General features: G+C 46.5%; 1 protein-coding gene across 9 annotated transcripts in view; it reads left to right on the top strand.

Moving 5' to 3' along the window:
* MAP4K1 (mitogen-activated protein kinase kinase kinase kinase 1) overlaps positions 1-18,917 on the top strand; it is a 49,176-nt gene that overhangs the window by 14,603 nt on the left and 15,656 nt on the right. For 4 of the 9 annotated variants that reach the window (XM_053268274.1, XM_053268275.1, XM_053268276.1 and 1 more), the window contains 8 exons: positions 7,812-7,869; positions 9,169-9,259; positions 9,746-9,810; positions 11,689-11,744; positions 12,316-12,363; positions 14,080-14,122; positions 15,731-15,803; positions 17,763-17,894. In XM_053268274.1, coding sequence (XP_053124249.1) covers positions 7,860-7,869; positions 9,169-9,259; positions 9,746-9,810; positions 11,689-11,744; positions 12,316-12,363; positions 14,080-14,122; positions 15,731-15,803; positions 17,763-17,894 — 518 coding nt within the window. In that variant the 5' untranslated portion in view covers positions 7,812-7,859. Of the gene's footprint in view, positions 1-5,950; positions 6,435-7,811; positions 7,870-7,968; positions 7,984-8,239; positions 8,289-9,168; positions 9,260-9,745; positions 9,811-11,688; positions 11,745-12,315; positions 12,364-14,079; positions 14,123-15,730; positions 15,804-17,762; positions 17,895-18,917 lie in introns of those variants that run through there. The other 5 variants (XM_053268273.1, XM_053268279.1, XM_053268277.1 and 2 more) reach the window with 5 other exon arrangements.

Below are 18,917 nucleotides of genomic sequence, written 5' to 3'. Positions count from 1 at the left end.
GCCTAGCATGGCAACCCTAGTGAACTTCATGGCTGAGCAGGGGAATCTAAATTAGGGGATTTGTTGGCCTCTCTCTGACTCCATGCCGGCTCTTAGTGTTAAAGCTTTTAAGATGGGTGGGTGCAGCTCTTTGTAGCACTTCGCCTTACTGATGGGGGGGGACGGGACTGCATCCATTACATTCCTGAAAGTTCCAGGGTAAACTCTAGCACTTTGGGAATACCAACTAGCTCTGCCTGCATTTACCAACCAACCAAGCAGCCAGATTTTATCCCGGGACCCTTCAGTTGCTGCTGGTCCCTCTTGTAAATTGCAGCTTACCATCACCTTTGCATGCATGCCCCAGTCTAAGGCTCAGTGCCTGGAATATGTACGTAGACCCGTGTGTTGGGACATAAGCCATAACAACCCCGAAGGGCTCTTCTCACATCACACTATGCACATGCACAACCTGTGTACATAGATTGTTATTCGGTACACAAGTACAGTTTCTTCACGCATTGGAGAGCATCCAGAGGGAATGACTAATCGAGTCCCACAGAAATTAATGGGACTTGAATTAGTCATGATTAACGGGACCTGTTGATTTATGTGGTGCTTTGTCATGACTAACTTAGTGATGTACAGCAGAATGGACAAAGCACAACCTGTACCATATCTGAACCCTAAAAGTTCAGAATCAGGGTTCCCTCTTCAAATGTGCACAGGTACAGTTATGCGTGCATAACATGTGAACAGGCAGCTGTACGCATGGACACCATAATGCGCGTGTGGCCCTTAAGAGATCAGTACAAAATAAAATAAAAAAATCAGCCCTTGCATCTGAGCCCCTCTCTACAGGATGGGAGAGGTTCATCTGGGACAGGTCCTTTTCAGCAGTGGCATCAAAATGTCTGAGCTGCATCCCTGGGGAGAGGACCATTCCAGTTCCCTCACTGTTGGCATTTCCATGGCAAGTGAAGAGTGGGCTGTTTAAGAAAACCTTTGGGGTCCTCCGTTAGTTAGTCCTCTGTTTGGCTGTGGGGCTTTGTGCTTTTTGATACGTATTTGGACTTGACATTTGTGAGCTGCTCTAGATATCTCTTTTAGTTCAAAATGTCGCAGGCAGATAAATGTTTGGACTGTGGGTCGTGATCAACAGCCAGGATTTGATAAACAGGATATGGGAAGTAAAAATCTATACAGGTTGTTTCCACACTAGGAGTAGGATTGCCACATGTCTAGAACTGGCCTCGGCAGTCCAGGAATCGGGTATCCTGTCCAGGATGTAGGAAGAGTGTCTTTCTGGATATGAAATGTCCAGGAATTTGGAGCGGGAAGGTTGCTTTAATTAATGTTATCATTTTTTCTGGCGCTTCTCTCCAGGCATTTTAGCTACATGGGTGTCAATGCCCCGTTATCTTACCCTCTCTCTGGTAGCACCGGTGCAACAGACATTTTATACACTGTAAACACTTCATGCAGCTTTCTTTCATTTCTCGCCTGAGCTGTGTTACTGTCATATATATTTTGCATATTTGTGCTTATTGAGGTGAAATGCTCTGAACTCTCTCCTGAGCAAAGAACGCTATAAGGAAACATATGCAAAACAGCAGCCGAGCCCTGCTTTCAAGTACTTTTCCAATCCCGGTTGAAAAAATATAGATTTTTATAATTTGCTCTCTCCCTTTTGGTGTTGTGTCCAGGAATTCTCCCTGACGAATGTGGCAACCCTAACTAGGATGTCTTTAGCTCTTCTGAGGCAACCCTTTTTTGCAATTACCCTTTGTTTGCAATTGCTTTTAATTTTGGAATTAAAATGGATGCTCCACACAACACTTAATGTATTCCCAGCAATGTCCTTCCACATGGCCAGGATCCTTCTATAACCTCTATTTGCAAGTACACTCTATTGAGCAAAAAAAGTAGTGTTTGCTAATTGAAAGCTTTTGGGCATACTGAATAAGGGAGACATGCTTCCCACCCCATTATCTGACAACATTTCTTAGCAATTTCACCTAGAACAAGAGCTGCACACCCACCCACCACCTGTATTCTGCCAGTTTTGCTCAAACTGTCCAGGCCTGTCCAGTTAAGCCAAGGAAAGACAGGGCCGGGCAGCCTGCAATGCTCCCTGACAGAGAAACCCAACAAAACACTTGCTTTCATAGCACACACAGCCTAGGCGATAATACCAAAGGAGCTGAGCACTGCAGCTGTATCCTCCACCAGATTTCTTTCTTGCAGTTGTAAACTCGTATTTCTGCTTTTGGTTTCCTATTTCTAGCTTTCCTTTTCAAACTGCAAAAATCAAGGACAAAACTAGGCAAGATCCCTGCCATATGCCATAGTGGCTGGGGATGATGGGAGTTGTAGTCCAATAACATCTGGGGGAGCCAAGGTTGGGGACCCCCCTGGGATGTTGCATTTTAAAACTTTGGGGGGGTATAAAACAGTCTTACCCACCCAATTTGTATCAGGATTGTAGCACTGCGCTCGGTGGTGGGGCTTAACATGTCCCCCCGCACCTCTGAAAATCACAGCCCCCAGCTACATTTTGCACAGTTAATTAGTAATTAATATTTATATCTCACTTTTCAATGAAAAAAAATGTTCACAAGTGCTTTACATAGCAGAAGAAGAGATAAGACGGTTTCTGTCCCAAAGGAGTTCACAATCTAAAAACTTTTAGACTGTGAGCCAGCATAGCATAGTGGTTAGAGTGTTGGACTGGGACTGGGAAGACCCGAGTTCAAATCCCCATTCAACCATGACACTCACTGGGCGACTCTAGGCCAGTCATGTATCTCTCAACCTAACCTACCTCACAGGATTGTTGTGAGGATAAAAACAAGCATGTACTCCGAGCTCCTTGGAGGGAAAGCGGGATATAAATGTCGAATGAATAAATAAATAAAAAGAAACCCAAGGGAGACACCAGCAACACCCTCTGGAAGGGATGCTGTGATAAGTTTAATAGGGACAAATTACTCTCCGCTTGGAGCTTTCTAGACGGCCAGTTTTACTGCGAGGGTGTGGGTGGGGGAGTGTCTTAACTTGGCATGAGTTAGGATGAGAGTATATACACTGCCTTTATGCGCATATAAGCCTAAATAAAAATAGAAGTAAATCTGGGCTGTTCACATTGCATCACCACCCCCGCCTTCTCCTTCCCCTCCTCCTCCTCCTGCTGCCTTGGCTGCCTGGCACCTGCCCAGTGAGTGGGCACCCCTCCAACCTCTCACCTACCACCATTGGGGGTGGCTCCTTTCTCTCTTGCACGAGCAAGAGAAGAAGGATCTCCCTCCGGTGAGCGGTGCGGAGTGGTTCCTTTCTCTCTCATGCCCCATGCCGCTCTACCACCAAAGCAGCAGATAACAATTTTAAACCGCCAGGGTAGCAAATGATAATAATAAAATATTCTGATGGTGGAGCGACATGGTGCTAGAGTGCTAGAGCAGCAAATATTTCTAAATTTTTATTTCAGTGTTTTTAATTTAATTTTAATTGAATCCACCATCGGATTTTAAATCTGGTAAATCTACGCCCAGAGCAGCAAATAAAGTAAAATAAAAGGAGCAGGGAAACCCTTGGGAAACCTATCAGAAATGACAGAGCATCCTGCCAAAGCGTTTTAAAAAGTGCAACTGTTTCAGGACACATTTATTACATGTTAAAGGCAAATTGTCAAGAAAAACGCTGAATAATACCACTGACTGTATGAACAACGCCTTGCTGCTGCCGTACTGAAGTCGCTGTAAATTCTTCCTTCGTATGAATGTGCCCAGACCCGAAGCGTAAGGAAAGCTGAAGTAAACTACCATTTGGAAAAACTCCTGCTAGATATAAAAGAGACACACCAGATAAATTGCATGTTTTGCTCGTTTCCCCCGCAATGTCTATGTTCTTTCACACACTGGAGTCATGGACTTAGTGTGTCACCAGTAGTATCGGAGTAGTAACGCTCCGGGTGACCTCTCATTTCCATCTTGTGAACTTGCGGGGGTAGTGGAAGACCTGACCCTGTGTCTGGAAGTCATTTTGGAGTGGGTAAGAGTGAACAAACCAAGGTTTATTCCAGATAAGATGGAGATACTCTTGGTTAGGGATCCTGATGTTCTAGGGGTGTGTGGGCCATTCTGGAAGGGTCACACAGTCCTTCTGAAGCAACAGGTTTACATCTTGAGAGTACTCCTAGATGCACCCATAAATGTTTTCCCCCAGCTCCATACACCAGCGGTGCCCTTTCCTGGAAAAGGCAGGCCTGGCCTCAGTAATGTGCTCATCACCACCACGTTAGATTACTGGAACGTACCCTACCTGGGCCTGGCCTTTGGAAATTGCATTTGGTTTAGCAGTTCATCTGGGCCCATGCAATTTAACCATAAAACAAGTGAGTGCATCATATAATGAACCTTTTATCAACTATACAGGTGACCAGTTTGCTTCTGGTTTCAGTTCAAGACGCTGTTTTTGACATTTTAAACAGTGTGAGACCAGAATACCTTAAAAACCACCTACATCCTTATGGACTTGCCCAAGTACTTTGTTCCTCTTCTGAGGTTTGTTCTCTGGGTCTCTCCACTCACTGTCGGGGGAACAACAAAGTTAGGATGTTTTTGTTTTGGCTCCTTGAACCTGGAACAGCCTCCCAGAGAGGATACGCCTGACTCCTTCACTACTCAAACCTTCAGGGAAATTGAAGGATCGTCCTGTTTATTCATCCCACCAGCCCTTGGTGAAAATGGAAATAATAAAACATAACAACAACAACAAACAAACTTTATTTGTTGGCCATCCCATAACAATCATTCTGTGGGCAGTTCACAAGGTAAAACAAAATTAAACGTGCCAAAAAAAAATTACAGTAATAACAATTCTTTTTCTTTTATCTTTTCTTTTAAAAAGAAAAAGTAATAATATTTATATTCTGCTTTTCAAAAAAAGTTTGCAAAGTGGTTTACATAGAAAAATATATAATAAATAAATAAGATGAAAACATTTTTATAAGAAACATATGTAATAAATAAAGTACAAAAACATTTTTGAAACTTTTTTTTAAGGCCTGGGTGAACAGCAAGGTTCACCTCAAGATGACTAATCAGATTCAATTCCTGCATACCCACTTAAGATTTTTACAAACTGTAGATCTTGGAGCAGGGGTGTGCATGGACTGTTTGGCATGGTTTGGTCCAAATTCGAACCGAATTGGGTCCGAATTGTCCGTATGTGAACTGGTTTGGTCAAACTGATTGACTGGGCCGGTTGGTTAAATTAACCGGTTCAAAGTGGTTAGCAATCAAACCTCTTGAACTGGCCTGGTCCATGGCAGTCCAGTTCACAATTGAACTGGTTCTGCACATCCCTACCCTCGGGCTCTTTCATCATATCTACAATGGTCTTTTCACTCCTGCTAACATCTAGCTTGAAGATGAGTCCTGGAAAACTGAAAAAACATGCTTTGATATTTTAGTTGGTCCTAATGTAGCCAGTGGGGAAATGACTTGACTAGCAAGCCAGAGGTTACCGGTTTGAATCCCCACTGGCATGTTTCTCAGACTATGGGAAACACCCATATCGGGCAGCAGCGATACAGGAAGATGCTGGAAGGCATAATCTCATACTGTGAGGGAGGAGGCCATGGTCAACCCCTCCTGTATTCTCCCAAAGACAACCACAAGGCTCTGTGGTTGCCAGGAGTCGACACTGACTCGACGGCACGCTTTACTTTAATATAGCCATTACTCTGCTTTAGCATTGGGAATGTTGAGCGTTTACATAGTCCGTAGCGGATGCCAAGTTGTAATGGATAGTTGCTGTTCATTCTTTTTAGGGTGTTGGGAGCAGCAGCCTTGATGATATATGAGAGACATGGGATAATAACTCCACACTCCTGCCCGGCCCCTTTCCCCTCCTCTCAGCCTGTTAGGGGACTAGTGAGGTTTCCCTCTTACACTCAAATCTTCCTCACATTGGCCCCAGCGCTGCTCAACGCCCTGACTCTCAGGTTTTCGCCTCTGGCGTCTCTCCTCGGTGTCAGGCTCCCGTTTCTCAGCCCATTGCTACCTCCCCCCTTTCTCCTGCTCCCCCGAGCCTTGCTTTCCCACCTCCTTGGCCTCTTTCCCCTTTTCCTTCCCACCCCCCAAGCTTCCTTGCCGGTCTCTAGCACTGCTCCTATTCCTCCGCCTTGTGGGGTGTTTCCCGCCAAAACCTGACTTGTGAGGAATCCTTGTGGTGTTTATCAAATTGTCGACATTCTACTGCTGACACTTTCGGCGACTACAAAATAGCAGCAGAAACCTGTTTTGCTAGACTTTCGATTGGTTCGTAACTGAAAGAGCAGCAAAATAGATTTCTGCTGCTATTTTGTATCCGCCAAAATACTTTTGAATTGCATTTACCCCAAACCATGTTTTAAGGTCACGTTTGTTCATGTATCTTATAAATGTTTTGAGGTGGGTTTTTTAAAATTGTGTTTTACTTCAAGCCTTTTTTTTTTTTAAATGCTCACTTGTTTTCTTAGGAGTTTTAAGAAGTTTCCCTTGTATGTATGTTGTATTTGTTTTACAAATTTGTAAACCCACTACCGTACCAAAGTCTCTAGGCAGTTTACAGCATAAAACGAATCAAGAATTTATAACAGTTAACACATATAAAAGATCAAATTAAAATACCCATCAAAACACACCCACTAATTAAAAAGCTTGGCTGAAGAGATGTGTCTTTTGTTGTTTCCTAAAAGCCAAAACAGATGGAGCAGCTCAAATCTCAGCAGGAAGAGCTGTTCATTCTGTGGGCTTATTGGCCTCATGTGGACGGCATCTTGTATTATGCTGGCCAAGAGATGGCAATACAAATTCTATTCTATTCTATTCCTGGCAGTTTCCCCTACCCTGCCCAGTCGTCAGGGCCACCATGGCATGGTGATGAGGTGCCATCCCTTTCCCCTGTGCCATGGCCTTGATAATCATCGCCTCTGCTCCCCAGATGTGCACTTAGCTGGAGGAGGAAGCTTTTCGTGCCCATAAATATTATTATTATTATTATTATTATTTTTACATTTATATCCCGCTCTTCCTCCAAGGAGCCCAGAGCGGTGTACTACATACTTGAGTTTCTCTTTCACAACAACCCTGTGAAGTAGGTTAGGCTGAGAGAGAGAAGTGACTGGCCCAGAGTCACCCAGCTAGTCTCATGGCTGAATGATATTCCCTGGCCATCACAGTCAATAACAGCTTTGGGAGATGGTTTAAGTTTCCCTACTGAGATATGATCCTCCCCATCTCTGAACATTTTTAGAAAGCATTTGAAAACCCACCTCTTCACCCAAGCTTTTTCAGTTCTTTAAAATTTTAAGGTTTTAATTTGTGGATGATTTTTAAATTGTTAAATTGTTTGAAGTTTTGTATATATGTTAACTTGTTTTATGCTATTGTTAACCGCCCAGAGATGAAAGTTTGGGGCGGTGTACAAATGTGATAAATAAATAAATACATAAATAATTTGGGGAATTGGTGTTCAGGGGCAAACAACTAGCACACTCTCCACTTGCATGGTGGCCCTGATCCAAATCCACCCTGTGGCTGCTTTTTGAGTGCCAGGAGTTCCAACAGTGAAACTCTCCATGTCATGCCTAGTTTGGCCTTGAGAGGACGTGTCAGTCCTGGCCGCCATTTTCCTCACAGGGTATCCTGCACTCATCCATGGTGTCATAACTGACTCTATCCAGCGACATGGTTGCTATCCTGACCCCTTCAGAACCTCTCCATGGTTGCACACACGCCCCATTTCTCAAATCTCTCAGCCAATTCCCTCTTCCTGTATTTCCTCAGGCAAAGAACAAGGAGACTGGGAAACTGGCTGCTATCAAGATTGTGAAAATGGAAGCCGGTGAGTGGTGGGATCCATTTTGGTGGACTGGTAGGTCATCACTTTGAAGGCACGTCAATGTAGGGCCCTGTACGAACTCTCTCTCGTGACTTTACTTCAGGAAGTCACCCTGAGGTCAGAGATGTCACCCAAAGGGAATATGGTTGGCCTCAAGCTTACTTGGACATGCCATCTGACTAGAAAACCCTACCCACTAATCCCAGTGGCATGGGCGCCGTTTGAGGTCACTTATGCATGACGTGGAAAAAAGGAAGCCCTTTGTCTGTGCTCAGAAAAAATGTATCCAAAGGGAAAATATATTTGGGGCAAAGGTTTGAGCAGGTTAGGCTAGGTTAAGCCCGGTGTGGTGTGACTGGAATGCTTCGGAAGCATCCTCTTCAGAAGGCAGGCCTGAGCATGCTCAAGTGAGTCTTCCTGAGGTAATTTTGTTCAGAAACAAGCTAGAAAAACTGATGACTGTGGGAGCTTGGCTGCCTCGGGAGAGATTCCAGGTCTTTCCCCTAAATATTTAGCTTTTAATTAAAAAAAAATTTTTTTTGGTATGTGTGGAAAAATAAGAAAAAAAGCATTCAGGCAGTATTGGACATAATTTAGGGTTGCCAACCTCTATTCTTTTCCGCTATCTGTGTGCAAATTGAGTTTTGTTCTGGGTGGCAGTGTCAAGGCAGTGTGGGCGCATGTGCATTCAGAGTGGGGCTTTTGTGATTCAACCCGAGTGGGATCTAAAATTAACTGAGCGGACATGAAAAAACTTGTGAGCGCATGCATGTGTGAACGCCTGAGAGAGAACACAGTTGCCAACCCTCCTGGTTTGGCCAGGAGAGGCTGTTGGCTTTCACAGAATTGGCCTTCACACTCTATTGTAATCTGATACATGTGTGTGTGTGTGTTTGTGGTTTATTTCTTCCTCTAGACCCATAAATGCTCGTAAATGTCCTATTTTATTAAAATAAAAACATAAACGGAAGTTTATATTTATTTGAGAGGACACTATAAACTAATTTGGCGACTTGGAGTGCTTCTGTAAATAAGCAACTTTTTCCAGCACCAAGTTCTGAAGCTTGATTCGGTTGGTAATTCTGTAGCTGCCATCTGCTGACTGCTAGTTCAGACTCCAAGTTTAACAAACTCGGAAATTGATATAGGTAGATGCTGAGAGGCATCATCTCATACTGCGTGGGAGGAGGCAATGGTCAACCCCTCCTGTATTCTACCAACGAAAACCACAGGGCTCTGTGGGCGCCAGGAGTCAACACTGATTCCACGGCACGATCTTTCCTTTCTCCCCAACCTATCCAGATGACGACTGCGCCACCATTCAGCAAGAGATTGTGATGGTGAAAACCTGCAAGCATCACAACATCGTGGCCTATTATGGGAGCTACCTCCGGTGAGAAAGCCTATCCTGGTGACAAGGCCCCCAATATCCCCTGCTAGGGCCTGCCTATGGTGCCATGATAACAAGGATGCATCTTAGGATTTCTGACATGTCTCTGGTGATCCCAGAGCACAAATGTGTGTTTGATTAGAGAGCCATGCCTTGGCAACCTTGAGTAGCTGGTGTACTGGGGATAGCCATGCTCCCCCTCCCCACTTCCAATCCTTCCCCTGTCTACCTGGCCTTTCCCAACTGTTTATTTACTTACTGCATTTATATCCCACTCTTCCTCCAAGGAGCCCAGAGTGATATTTATCCTCAAAACAACCCTGTGAGGTAGGCTAGGCTGAGAGATAAGTGACTGGCCCAAAGTTACCCAGTGAGTTTCATGGCTGAACAGGGATTTGAACTTGGGTCTGCCCGCTCCCAGTCCAACGCCCTAATAACCACTATGCCGCACGGACAGCTTTAACCCTCTCCTCTCTGCTCTCCCTTCAGTTTTAACAAGTTGTGGATCTGCATGGAATTCTGTGGGGGAGGGTCTCTTCAAGACGTCTACCAAGGTAAGGGTGGTTTCCCCACCTGCTTCCTACCTCCACCTGTGGTCTCATGGAATCAGGCACTTGGCCTTTCCTATTTCTTGCCCTTCACCAATATCTGCAGCAATATTATTCTGGCCAGGAGAAGGGAAGAGAGACCCTTTCCCCTTGGCTTTTGTGTAACGAATGGATCGAACGGGGTTCTTTTGTGGGCATCAGTGGCTGGCATCTGCTTGTTTAAATGAACTTTGATGGCTTAGGATGACTGGTGCCTACTAGCTATTGGATGCCCCTCCCTGGCTGTTGGGGGCAGGCTGGAGAGGTACAGCTTGGCAATGTTAACATAGGCAAAGGAGACAGGTGTGTGAGATTTTGCAGCTGGCCAACAAGAAGGAGCTGTGGTGTGGTGGGCGGGCTCCACATGCATGCTGTTGCTTCAGTGAGTGAGTTGGGGAGCCCGTCCTGCTCCGAAGACTAACATGGTCTGTCGTGCAGGCAATGCAAATGTTGCAGGGTGTGTGGCGGTGATTACAGCACATATTCACAGGAGCTGGAAAGCTGATGGACTTGGCAATCGGCTAGAGCAAGGATGGCCAACTTGAGGTTCTCCAGCTATTGTTGGACTACAACTCCCATCATCCCTTGCAGCTGAGCATTATGAGAATTGTCGTCCAACAGTTGGAGAGACTCAGGCTGGCCATCCCTGTACTAGAGTCCGGCGTCTCAGGCCTGCTCCCAGTTGAGCAGTTCGGAGACAAAAACATCCCAAGTACCTGGCTGAGAACGCTGTGCATTGATATTGGATAACACATCACATCACATCTCAATGCGGAGCACTCTCAGCTAGGTACTGGGGACCCAGAGCGCCAGTAGGCACCACTATTGCAGCTTAGGGGACCCATCCAAGGGGAGGATACCCACCTGAGGGATGCTTACCAAGGATCCCCTCAAACGTCCCAACTGCAGCTGTGGCACATTTGATCCGGGGACCAAAGAAAGTAAGATGCCAGAGATCAGTGGCCAGATCTCCTAATGCTTTAATGTTAACTTCAAGGAGCCTCTTTCAGCTTAAATTATCTCGACATCCAGTCTCAGAGTTTGTGTGTTTCAGACATCCTACCCCCAGCCTTCTGGTTCAGTAATCCTTGGCATATGCTCATAAGAGTGAATCGGCTTGCATATGCTCATAAGAGTGAATCGGATACCGGCAGCCAGTTCGGAAATGCAGAAGTGAAACATGGTGTGGTTGGACTGCCGTCTCTACCGTTTCATTCGGCACCTGTCTCAAAGGAAGGGAGCTTCTCCGGTCAGGCTGATCAGTTCGGCGGCCCTGAGCTTTTTTCAACCTGATTATATTATTTGCATCAAGTCTGCTTCCACTACTTGTGAGGAGGGGCAAAGTGTCATGCAGGTTACCAAAAAGCTTATAACCACCTGACCGATGGAAATGAAGCAGTGTCTTCCACTCTCTAAGCCACCTAAGGCCGCCGCGGGAAAATGACTTGATTAGCAAGCCAAAGGTTGCTGGTTCGAATTGTAGTTGGTATGTTTCCCAAACTATGGAAAACTATGGGAAACACCTACATCGGGCAGCAGCGGTATGGGAAGATGCTGAAAGGCATCATCTCATACTGCGCGGGAGGTGGCAACGGAAAAACCCTCCTGTATTCTACCAAAGAAAAACCACAGGGCTCCGTGGTCGCCGGGAGTCGACATTGAATCGATGGCATAGTTTACCTTTACCTCCCCTCACCACCTTCTCTTTCTCTCAGTCTTTCTCCCACAACCATCTTCTGAGGTTTGGTCAGGTATTGCCCCTTTCAAGCCTATCTTCAGCTTAAGGACTAGAAGCTTGGCTTTTTAAAAACAACTAAAGTGAATTGTTCTCCTTTGCCTTTGTAGTCACCGGGCCCCTGTCAGAGCTACAGATTGCCTACGTATGCCGAGAAACGTTGCAAGTGAGTACACATTTACACAGGTTTACCTCTTTTCCCAACCCCATTTCGTATAGCCTGAAAGAGAGACTATTAAGAAGGCATGAAATGGTAGCTAAGCTAGTTGGCCTACCACTTGGGGAAGAGTTTGCTTTTCTGCTCAGGACAAGTGGCCCACGGTTGAAAGTAGTTGCCAACTGGGGAGATAGAGCTTCAAAACTGTGACCTCAAAAGCTAAATCAGGAGTCTGAGAACCCCCCTGAACCATATGTACATGCCCCCTCCCCCTTGAATTTGAACGTGGAACCATTGCTGTGACATCTTCAGTGGCTTTTTTGTGGACAAAATCTGTCGTATTTGGGCCAAACTGGATTCCACAGTGACTGTGGACAGGAGTTTTACAGGCCAAACTCCTGAAGCACCTTCAATCTCCCCTAGAAGACAGGCAGAAGCTTGTATATATTTCTGACTGAACACCCATTCTGTAGCCTCCCAGTATCCCATCAAGTGACTGCCCACTGTTTATTGCACTGGTCAGTTTTTAAGGGCAGCTTGAAGTGGATCACAAAACCGTGACTACTTTTTCTCCTTCTAGGGCCTGTCTTACCTTCATAACCAAGGGAAGATCCACCGAGACATCAAGGTAATGAGGTCCTCTGGAGACAGGGGCTGTGGTACTGATCTCTCGCTTCATCAACTCTCTCGTAATGTTCAGTAGCCATTGATAGACCTAAGAGCTAAATGGAACCCCTCCATGTCTAGAGACACACAGAATACCCAAGGCCAGCTCCAGATTTCAGGGGGTCCTGGGCAAACCTCTCTGTGGGCCCCAAGAGTGGCACCCTGCCACCCACCCCACAAGGGCTCTGGGCACAGAGGTGATCCCTTCTGGTTCCTGGGCAGCTGTCACATGATGCTGACCCCTGACCCCAGTCCTGTGAATGTCGGATGCTGAAGCAAAGAGGGAAAGGTTGCTGCCTGAGTGCTGGCATGTCAACTTCCTGGAAAAATCTTTCCCACTGTGGTCAGCCAGATGGTGCTGGATTAAGAACGGCCATGAGCCACTGACGACAGGGGTCTCTTAATATGATTAGAAGGGGGGTTACCGATCCTCATCTGGGCAGGAGCACCCAGCCAGGGTAGGGGAGCCACACGTGCTCCTGCTGGTTCGGCTGTGTGAACTCCAAAGCTCAAGGGAGGAGGAGGGGGAGGAAGTGGTGATCGTGTGGGAGGCAGGAGCTGGGTGGGACCGGCACATCCTACCCAGATTCTCTCTCCAGTTCTACCAAGATTCTTCTCTCCAGGAGAGAGAATCTCCAGATTACCTCTCCTGCCCTACACTGCTCCTGCTCCCCACCCACCCCAATAATGCTCCTCTCCTTCTACCTTGATCTGACCGGGAGCGGGCCTAGCTCTCCTACCTGGCTGGGTACTCCTCCTACTCGGAAGGCAATCGTGTGAACGAGTCTGAAGTCTGCACCACAAACTTCTATTTGGTCTAGGCATGCACCACAGAATATGGTGGCCAGGTGGACGGTACCACTTCAGACTGCTGGTGGGGATACTGGATTTTGTAGAAAAATGTACAGGGGACCATTCATAAATGTGATTCCACACCTACCATGTGAAATGGTACAGCCCTCCACCTTCTCCCACCTCATTCTGTTCCATGTGTAGACCTTAAACCACTGATATATTCATTTCTCTCTCTCTTCACCCCTGCAATATGAGGGATGGTGGAGATGAGAGCTGGTCTGGTGGCAGCAAGCATGACTTGTCCCCTTCACTAAGCAGGGTCCTCCCTGGTTGCATATGAAAGGGAGACTAGAAGTGTGAGCACTGAAAGAGATTCCCATTAGGGGATGGAGCCGCTCTGAGAAGAGCAGAAGGTTCCAAGTTCCCTCCCTGGCAGCATCTCCAAGATAGGGCTGAGAGAGACTCCTGCCTGCAACCTTGGAGAGGCCACTACCAGTCTGGGTAGACAATACTGAGCTAGATAGACCAATGGTCTGACTCAGTATGTGGCAGCTTCCTATGTTCCTATTATCCTGCAAGGAAGCTGGGATCCCTTGTCAGCCGAATCTCCTTTTGAGCAGTCAGATTAGACCCTCAACTATTTCAGATTTTGTTGCTTGCCTGAAAAGTCAGCACAGTGAATGCATAAGAACAAGAAGTGCTCCATTTCCCTCCCGAAAGTGAAACGGACGGTAAACAGGGTAGTGTACACTCAGAGCGAGTTCAATGCAGCCCTCAAGAATGTGGTGGTCAGAGGACATTAAGCTATTTTTGGGGTGGGGGGACTCCCCAGCCTATTTCACCCAGCTGCCTCACTTGCTTTCCCTGTCCCTTTGCATTTCAGGGAGCCAACATCCTCCTCAATGACCACGGGGAAGTTAAACTGGGTATGTTCTATGAGGACCAACTCCTACAGTGATTGATCCTATTGGGTAGTGGGTCAGGAGTGGGAGGGAAAGGTTCTTCATTTACTCCCTGTGCATTTGACACTCCCGTCCCCAGTCTTTTCTGCAAACAATTGAGCTGGTGGGGTTCTGTCCCTCAGTCCTTTTTTCACCCTATACCTCGAATTCCCTAAAGTTTTAAACTATGTAGCATCATCTGTCTACAGGGCATTTTACAACAAATGAGAGGTCCCTGCCCCAAGGGGCTCACAATCTAAATTTTTTGTTTAAAAGGAGACCAGAGAAGAAGGATTGTAGTTAGTATTATTGCTGGTTTGGGGGGGGGAGGGGGTGTTAGCAAGACTCCTGTGTGAACAAATGCTAAGAAAGTCAATAGGGAAGGTATATCTGGAAAGCCTAAGGATAGTCTGTCTATCTGTCAAGGAGCACACCAGCTGCATGTCTGTCCAAGTCACTGTCCCAGATGTGCCCCCATTTTGAAAGTGGCCAGGCCAGAGTAGCAAGCAACACAATGGACAGCCTCATCGGAGGATGAAGGATTCTGCTTTCTTTGTATTGAGAGTGACTGAATTATCCAACCCCACCAGATGCAGAAGTATTACACCCCGACCCATCTAAGCAGAGATTGATTGAAGGGCCAGAGCAGTGACTCATGCAGGGGCACAACAGAATGCCTTCTCTAAGGGCCAAATCATTCGACAGCAACTTTGCATCCGGAGTGGCTGAATGATACCCACTTCAGAGAAGCAACAGAAGCACCTGCCCTGGTGAAGACTAACTCATGCAGTGATACAGTCATCAGCCTCTGCTGAGGTCAGATAATTCCACAGCTTCTGTCTCTGGCATGGTTTAATGCTCCCATGAGACATGATGCAAAGTCAAGGCAGAGTGTCTTATCACCAGCAAAGGCTGATTGGAAGAAACTCAAAGGTACATCATGCAGAGAAGCATCAGGAAGCCTCTTCTGTGGGTGAGTCTTGAGGACTCTCAAGATACTTCCATCCATCCATTTCTTGGGGCAGCACACAGCTTAGAGACACAGGACTTCACAGAGGGTCTGTCCATCCACCGTCCAAACTTCCACTCAAAAGAGTTGAGTGGAGGACTCAGCTGTACATTTAAATAGGAGTCAGCATTTCCCCCCTCCTGCAGAATGTACACAACTTCCTCCTGCCTACACAATGCCTCTGACATACTTCCCAGCAATTCCACAGGTTATCAAGTCACCCATCATGTGGGTTGTTCATTCTTATATATTTTAAAGAGGATGTTAAACAATCAAAAGCTCATCTGGCACTTTGAAAGGTTTTTCTTTAAATAAAGAAAAGAAAAAGAGAATCGTTTTTAAAATGCCTCAAAACTCCTCCAAGGAAAGAAGTAGGGTTCATAACGGCTTAGCCACTAGCCAATTAGTGCTATGCGCTGCTGGGCTTCTGTGGTAAAAGTAGCAGAACTGGTTTCCCCAGAGCTAAGCCCAGAAAGGAAAAGGTATACAAGATATCAGGGAGTTTGCTTCCAGAGGACAGTGACTCTTTCACATAAGTTTGGATTATTTCTTTGTTTTGCCTCCCATCCTTCTCTGCACTCCAGCGGATTTTGGGATATCGGCTCAAATCACTGCTACCTTTGCCCGGAGAATGTCTTTCATCGGAACACCTTACTGGTAAAAAGAGGCGGTTGTTTGGCAGAATGGGTGGCCGGTTATTTTATGTATTTATTTATCTTGACCTTTATATCCCACTCTTCTTTCAAGGAGCAATGTGCATGGTTATGTTTATCCTCACAACAACCCTATGAGGCAGGCTAGGCTGAGAGATAAGTGACTAGCCCAGAGTCACCCAGTGAGATCCATGGCTGAGTGGGAATTTGAACTCAGGTGCCCTAGGGTTTTTTGCACCCTAGGTGAAGTTTGGTTTTGGCACCCCCTAAGTGGCACAGTGGGGAAAGGCTTGACTAACAAGCAGAAGGTTGCTGGTTCAAATCCCCGCTGGTACTATATTGGGCAGCAGCGATATAGGAAGATGCTGAAAGGCATCATCTCATACTTTGTGGGAGAAGGCAATGGCAAACGCCTCCTGTATTCTACCAAAGAAAACCACAGGGCTTTGTGGGTGCCATGAGTCGAAATTGACTTGATGGCACACTTTACTCCCAACCAAGAAGCATGAAGCCCTGGCTGTAATTTGAGCTGTGCAGGCTGCTAATTAAAATGACCAGCTTGCGTAGATGTCCAGCAAATGACCAGCCCACACTGGTTTGAGGATACAATGGGAGAGAGTTCCCAGCCATTCACATTTCCGATGCCTCGTTTTGAATTCAATCGCTGTGATATAGTGCAACGACGTCGTGTATCCGGCACGAAAAAGTTGCTCTTTTTTCAGGTGGTTAGTTTTCGCCAGACTGCTCCCCCTGCTGTTTATGTTTTGAAAGCGATTTGCCTGAACAGAAGCATTTTGCTGCTGTTGAGCGGCTAATCTGGGAAGCGCCCAGCACATCTGGGATTAAGAGGTGTGCCTTTCAGGCCTTGGAGCTCTCCATGGTCTTGGCCCCTTTACTGCTGTACTTCCCCAGGAGTTGTCTGAGCTCCCTCCTGGAAACCCACCACCATCCACATGATCCCTGCCATGGCAGAGGCCCTGGTTCAGCCCTTGATCCCTACCAGGAATAGGATGCACTGCAGCCGGTCAGTGTAGATGCTAGTTGGCCTATTGGTCTGACGCAGTAGAAAGCCGCCTACTGTGTTCATATGCTGGAAGTGTTGTTGAATGGGAATATGGGAGGGAGCTTAAAGTCAGGGACCACTGAAAACAGAGACAGATCTTGCCCGGCTTCTGAGAAGTGCTCAGGTTCAGATCTGGTGAATCCCAAGGGGAAAGGAATTCTGTTACTGGGGTGCGGGGAGCCCACTACAAATTTGGATATGATTCACATAGGCTATAATTGTGGGCTGGCAAACCCTTCCCTTGTGTGGGTTCCCTGCTCCCTTTCATAGCTCCCAACTGATTTGGAGTTAGAGGATACAGATAAAAGGCTGAACATATCAGGTGAATGTCCATATCAGTCTGTATAAAAATATGACTGACAGACATGGTTAGGAACAAAAAGCACTTGCAGTTGTAATGCTAACCATAGTTATCTCCAAGACTGAAAAAAGGGGGCTTTTATGAATATGAATACGACAAATATTTATATACCGCTTTTCAACAAAAGCCCCCAAAGCAGTTTACAGATAGATAGATAGATAGATAGATAGATAGATAGATAGACTCCCTGTCCCTAAAGGGCTCACAATCTAAAAAAGAAACATAAGATAGACACCAGCAATGTGCTGGGAACAGATAGGGCCAGTTACTCTAAATAACTGCTAAATAAAGAGAATCACCACTTTAAAAAGGTCCCTCTTTGCTCACTTAGCAGGGGAGAGAGAGGCGGGGCATGCAAGCCCATGCGGTGCTCCCATTCTCTAACCATGGTTATACCAGCCCGGTCCTAAGGGATTGCTCTTGGGGAATTTCAGAAATTGTTATAGGGCACAAAAGGGGAAGTAGCCATTAAGGTACAAGGCACGTTGGGGGTGCTGGGTGCAAAAAGGACCCCACCATACTCTGCATCTCTGTTCCAGGATGGCCCCCGAGGTGGCAGCGGTGGAAATGAAGGGGGGATACAATGAACTGTGTGACGTGTGGTCAGTTGGGATCACAGCTATTGAGCTGGCAGAACTCCAGCCCCCGCTGTTTGATGTCCACCCTTTGCGGTGAGTTCTTGTTTGGAAAGAAATTATTTGCTTCTGTCTGGGCCAGGTGAGATGCAGGCAGGCAAATGGTTGTAATCCGCTGCGGGAGGTGAAAGGGATGAGGATCTGTTGGACCCTGCAACGATCCATCCATCATCCCCATTTGCACCAGCAGTCTCTTCCTAGAGCTGGGCACCCTGCTTCCTCCAAAAGTGCTGCAGCGGGTGTCACAGGAAGCACGTGGCAAACTCCGTGGAAGATGCAACTTCTTCCGTATAACACCTTTGGGGCGTGTGTGCCCGTGCCTGTGCCCGCATTATAATAGGGTTGGATGTATCCTTCGTCTCAACTTCCATTTCATTGGAAAAGCAAGTTTCTTGCCCTTATGAATGTAGAGGTGTTTGTTTAATGGATTTTTTAGCCCTCTTTTCTATGAGAGAGGAGAGATTATGAACAAACAGAAATATAACGTGCAAGGTGTTTCGGCTTCCACCTTCTTCAGTTGCTCTGATGTTATTTGAAACGTACATTTGCTACAGTTATAGACCGTCTGTGATGGAGTGTTCAGCAGTCTAGGATTAGCTGCTGAAGATAGCATTGCTAGGATCCGGATAATTCTTGTATGGAGTTCAGTTTGCAGCTTTAAAAAATCATCTCTCTCTTTCCCTCTCCCCCCTGCCCCACACCCACCATCCTCTCCTTGGTTTAGGGTGACTTCCAGCCATCCCATCATTATCCAGTTCTGTTACTGGGGTGGGGGGAGCCCACTCAAAATTTGGATATGGTTCACAAAGGCTAAAATTGTGGTTTGGTGTACATGGTGTTGCATAAGTCTCCCTCTGCATCTTGCCTTCTCCCCTGCTAACTGAGCAAAGAGGCACCTTTTAAAAGTGGTCATTCTCTTTATATAGCAAGGGGAGAGCAACTGGCCCTATCCGTCCCCAGCACAACATCCCTCCAGTGGCAGTTGCTGGTGTCTATCTTATGTCTCTTCTTTAGATTGTGAGCCCTCTGGGGACAGGCAGCCATTTCATAGTGGCTCCC

This window comes from Hemicordylus capensis, chromosome 7, assembly GCF_027244095.1.
Source record: "Hemicordylus capensis ecotype Gifberg chromosome 7, rHemCap1.1.pri, whole genome shotgun sequence".
NCBI classification, from domain to species: domain Eukaryota; kingdom Metazoa; phylum Chordata; class Lepidosauria; order Squamata; family Cordylidae; genus Hemicordylus; species Hemicordylus capensis.
This window is presented reverse-complemented; position numbering and strand designations above follow the sequence as displayed.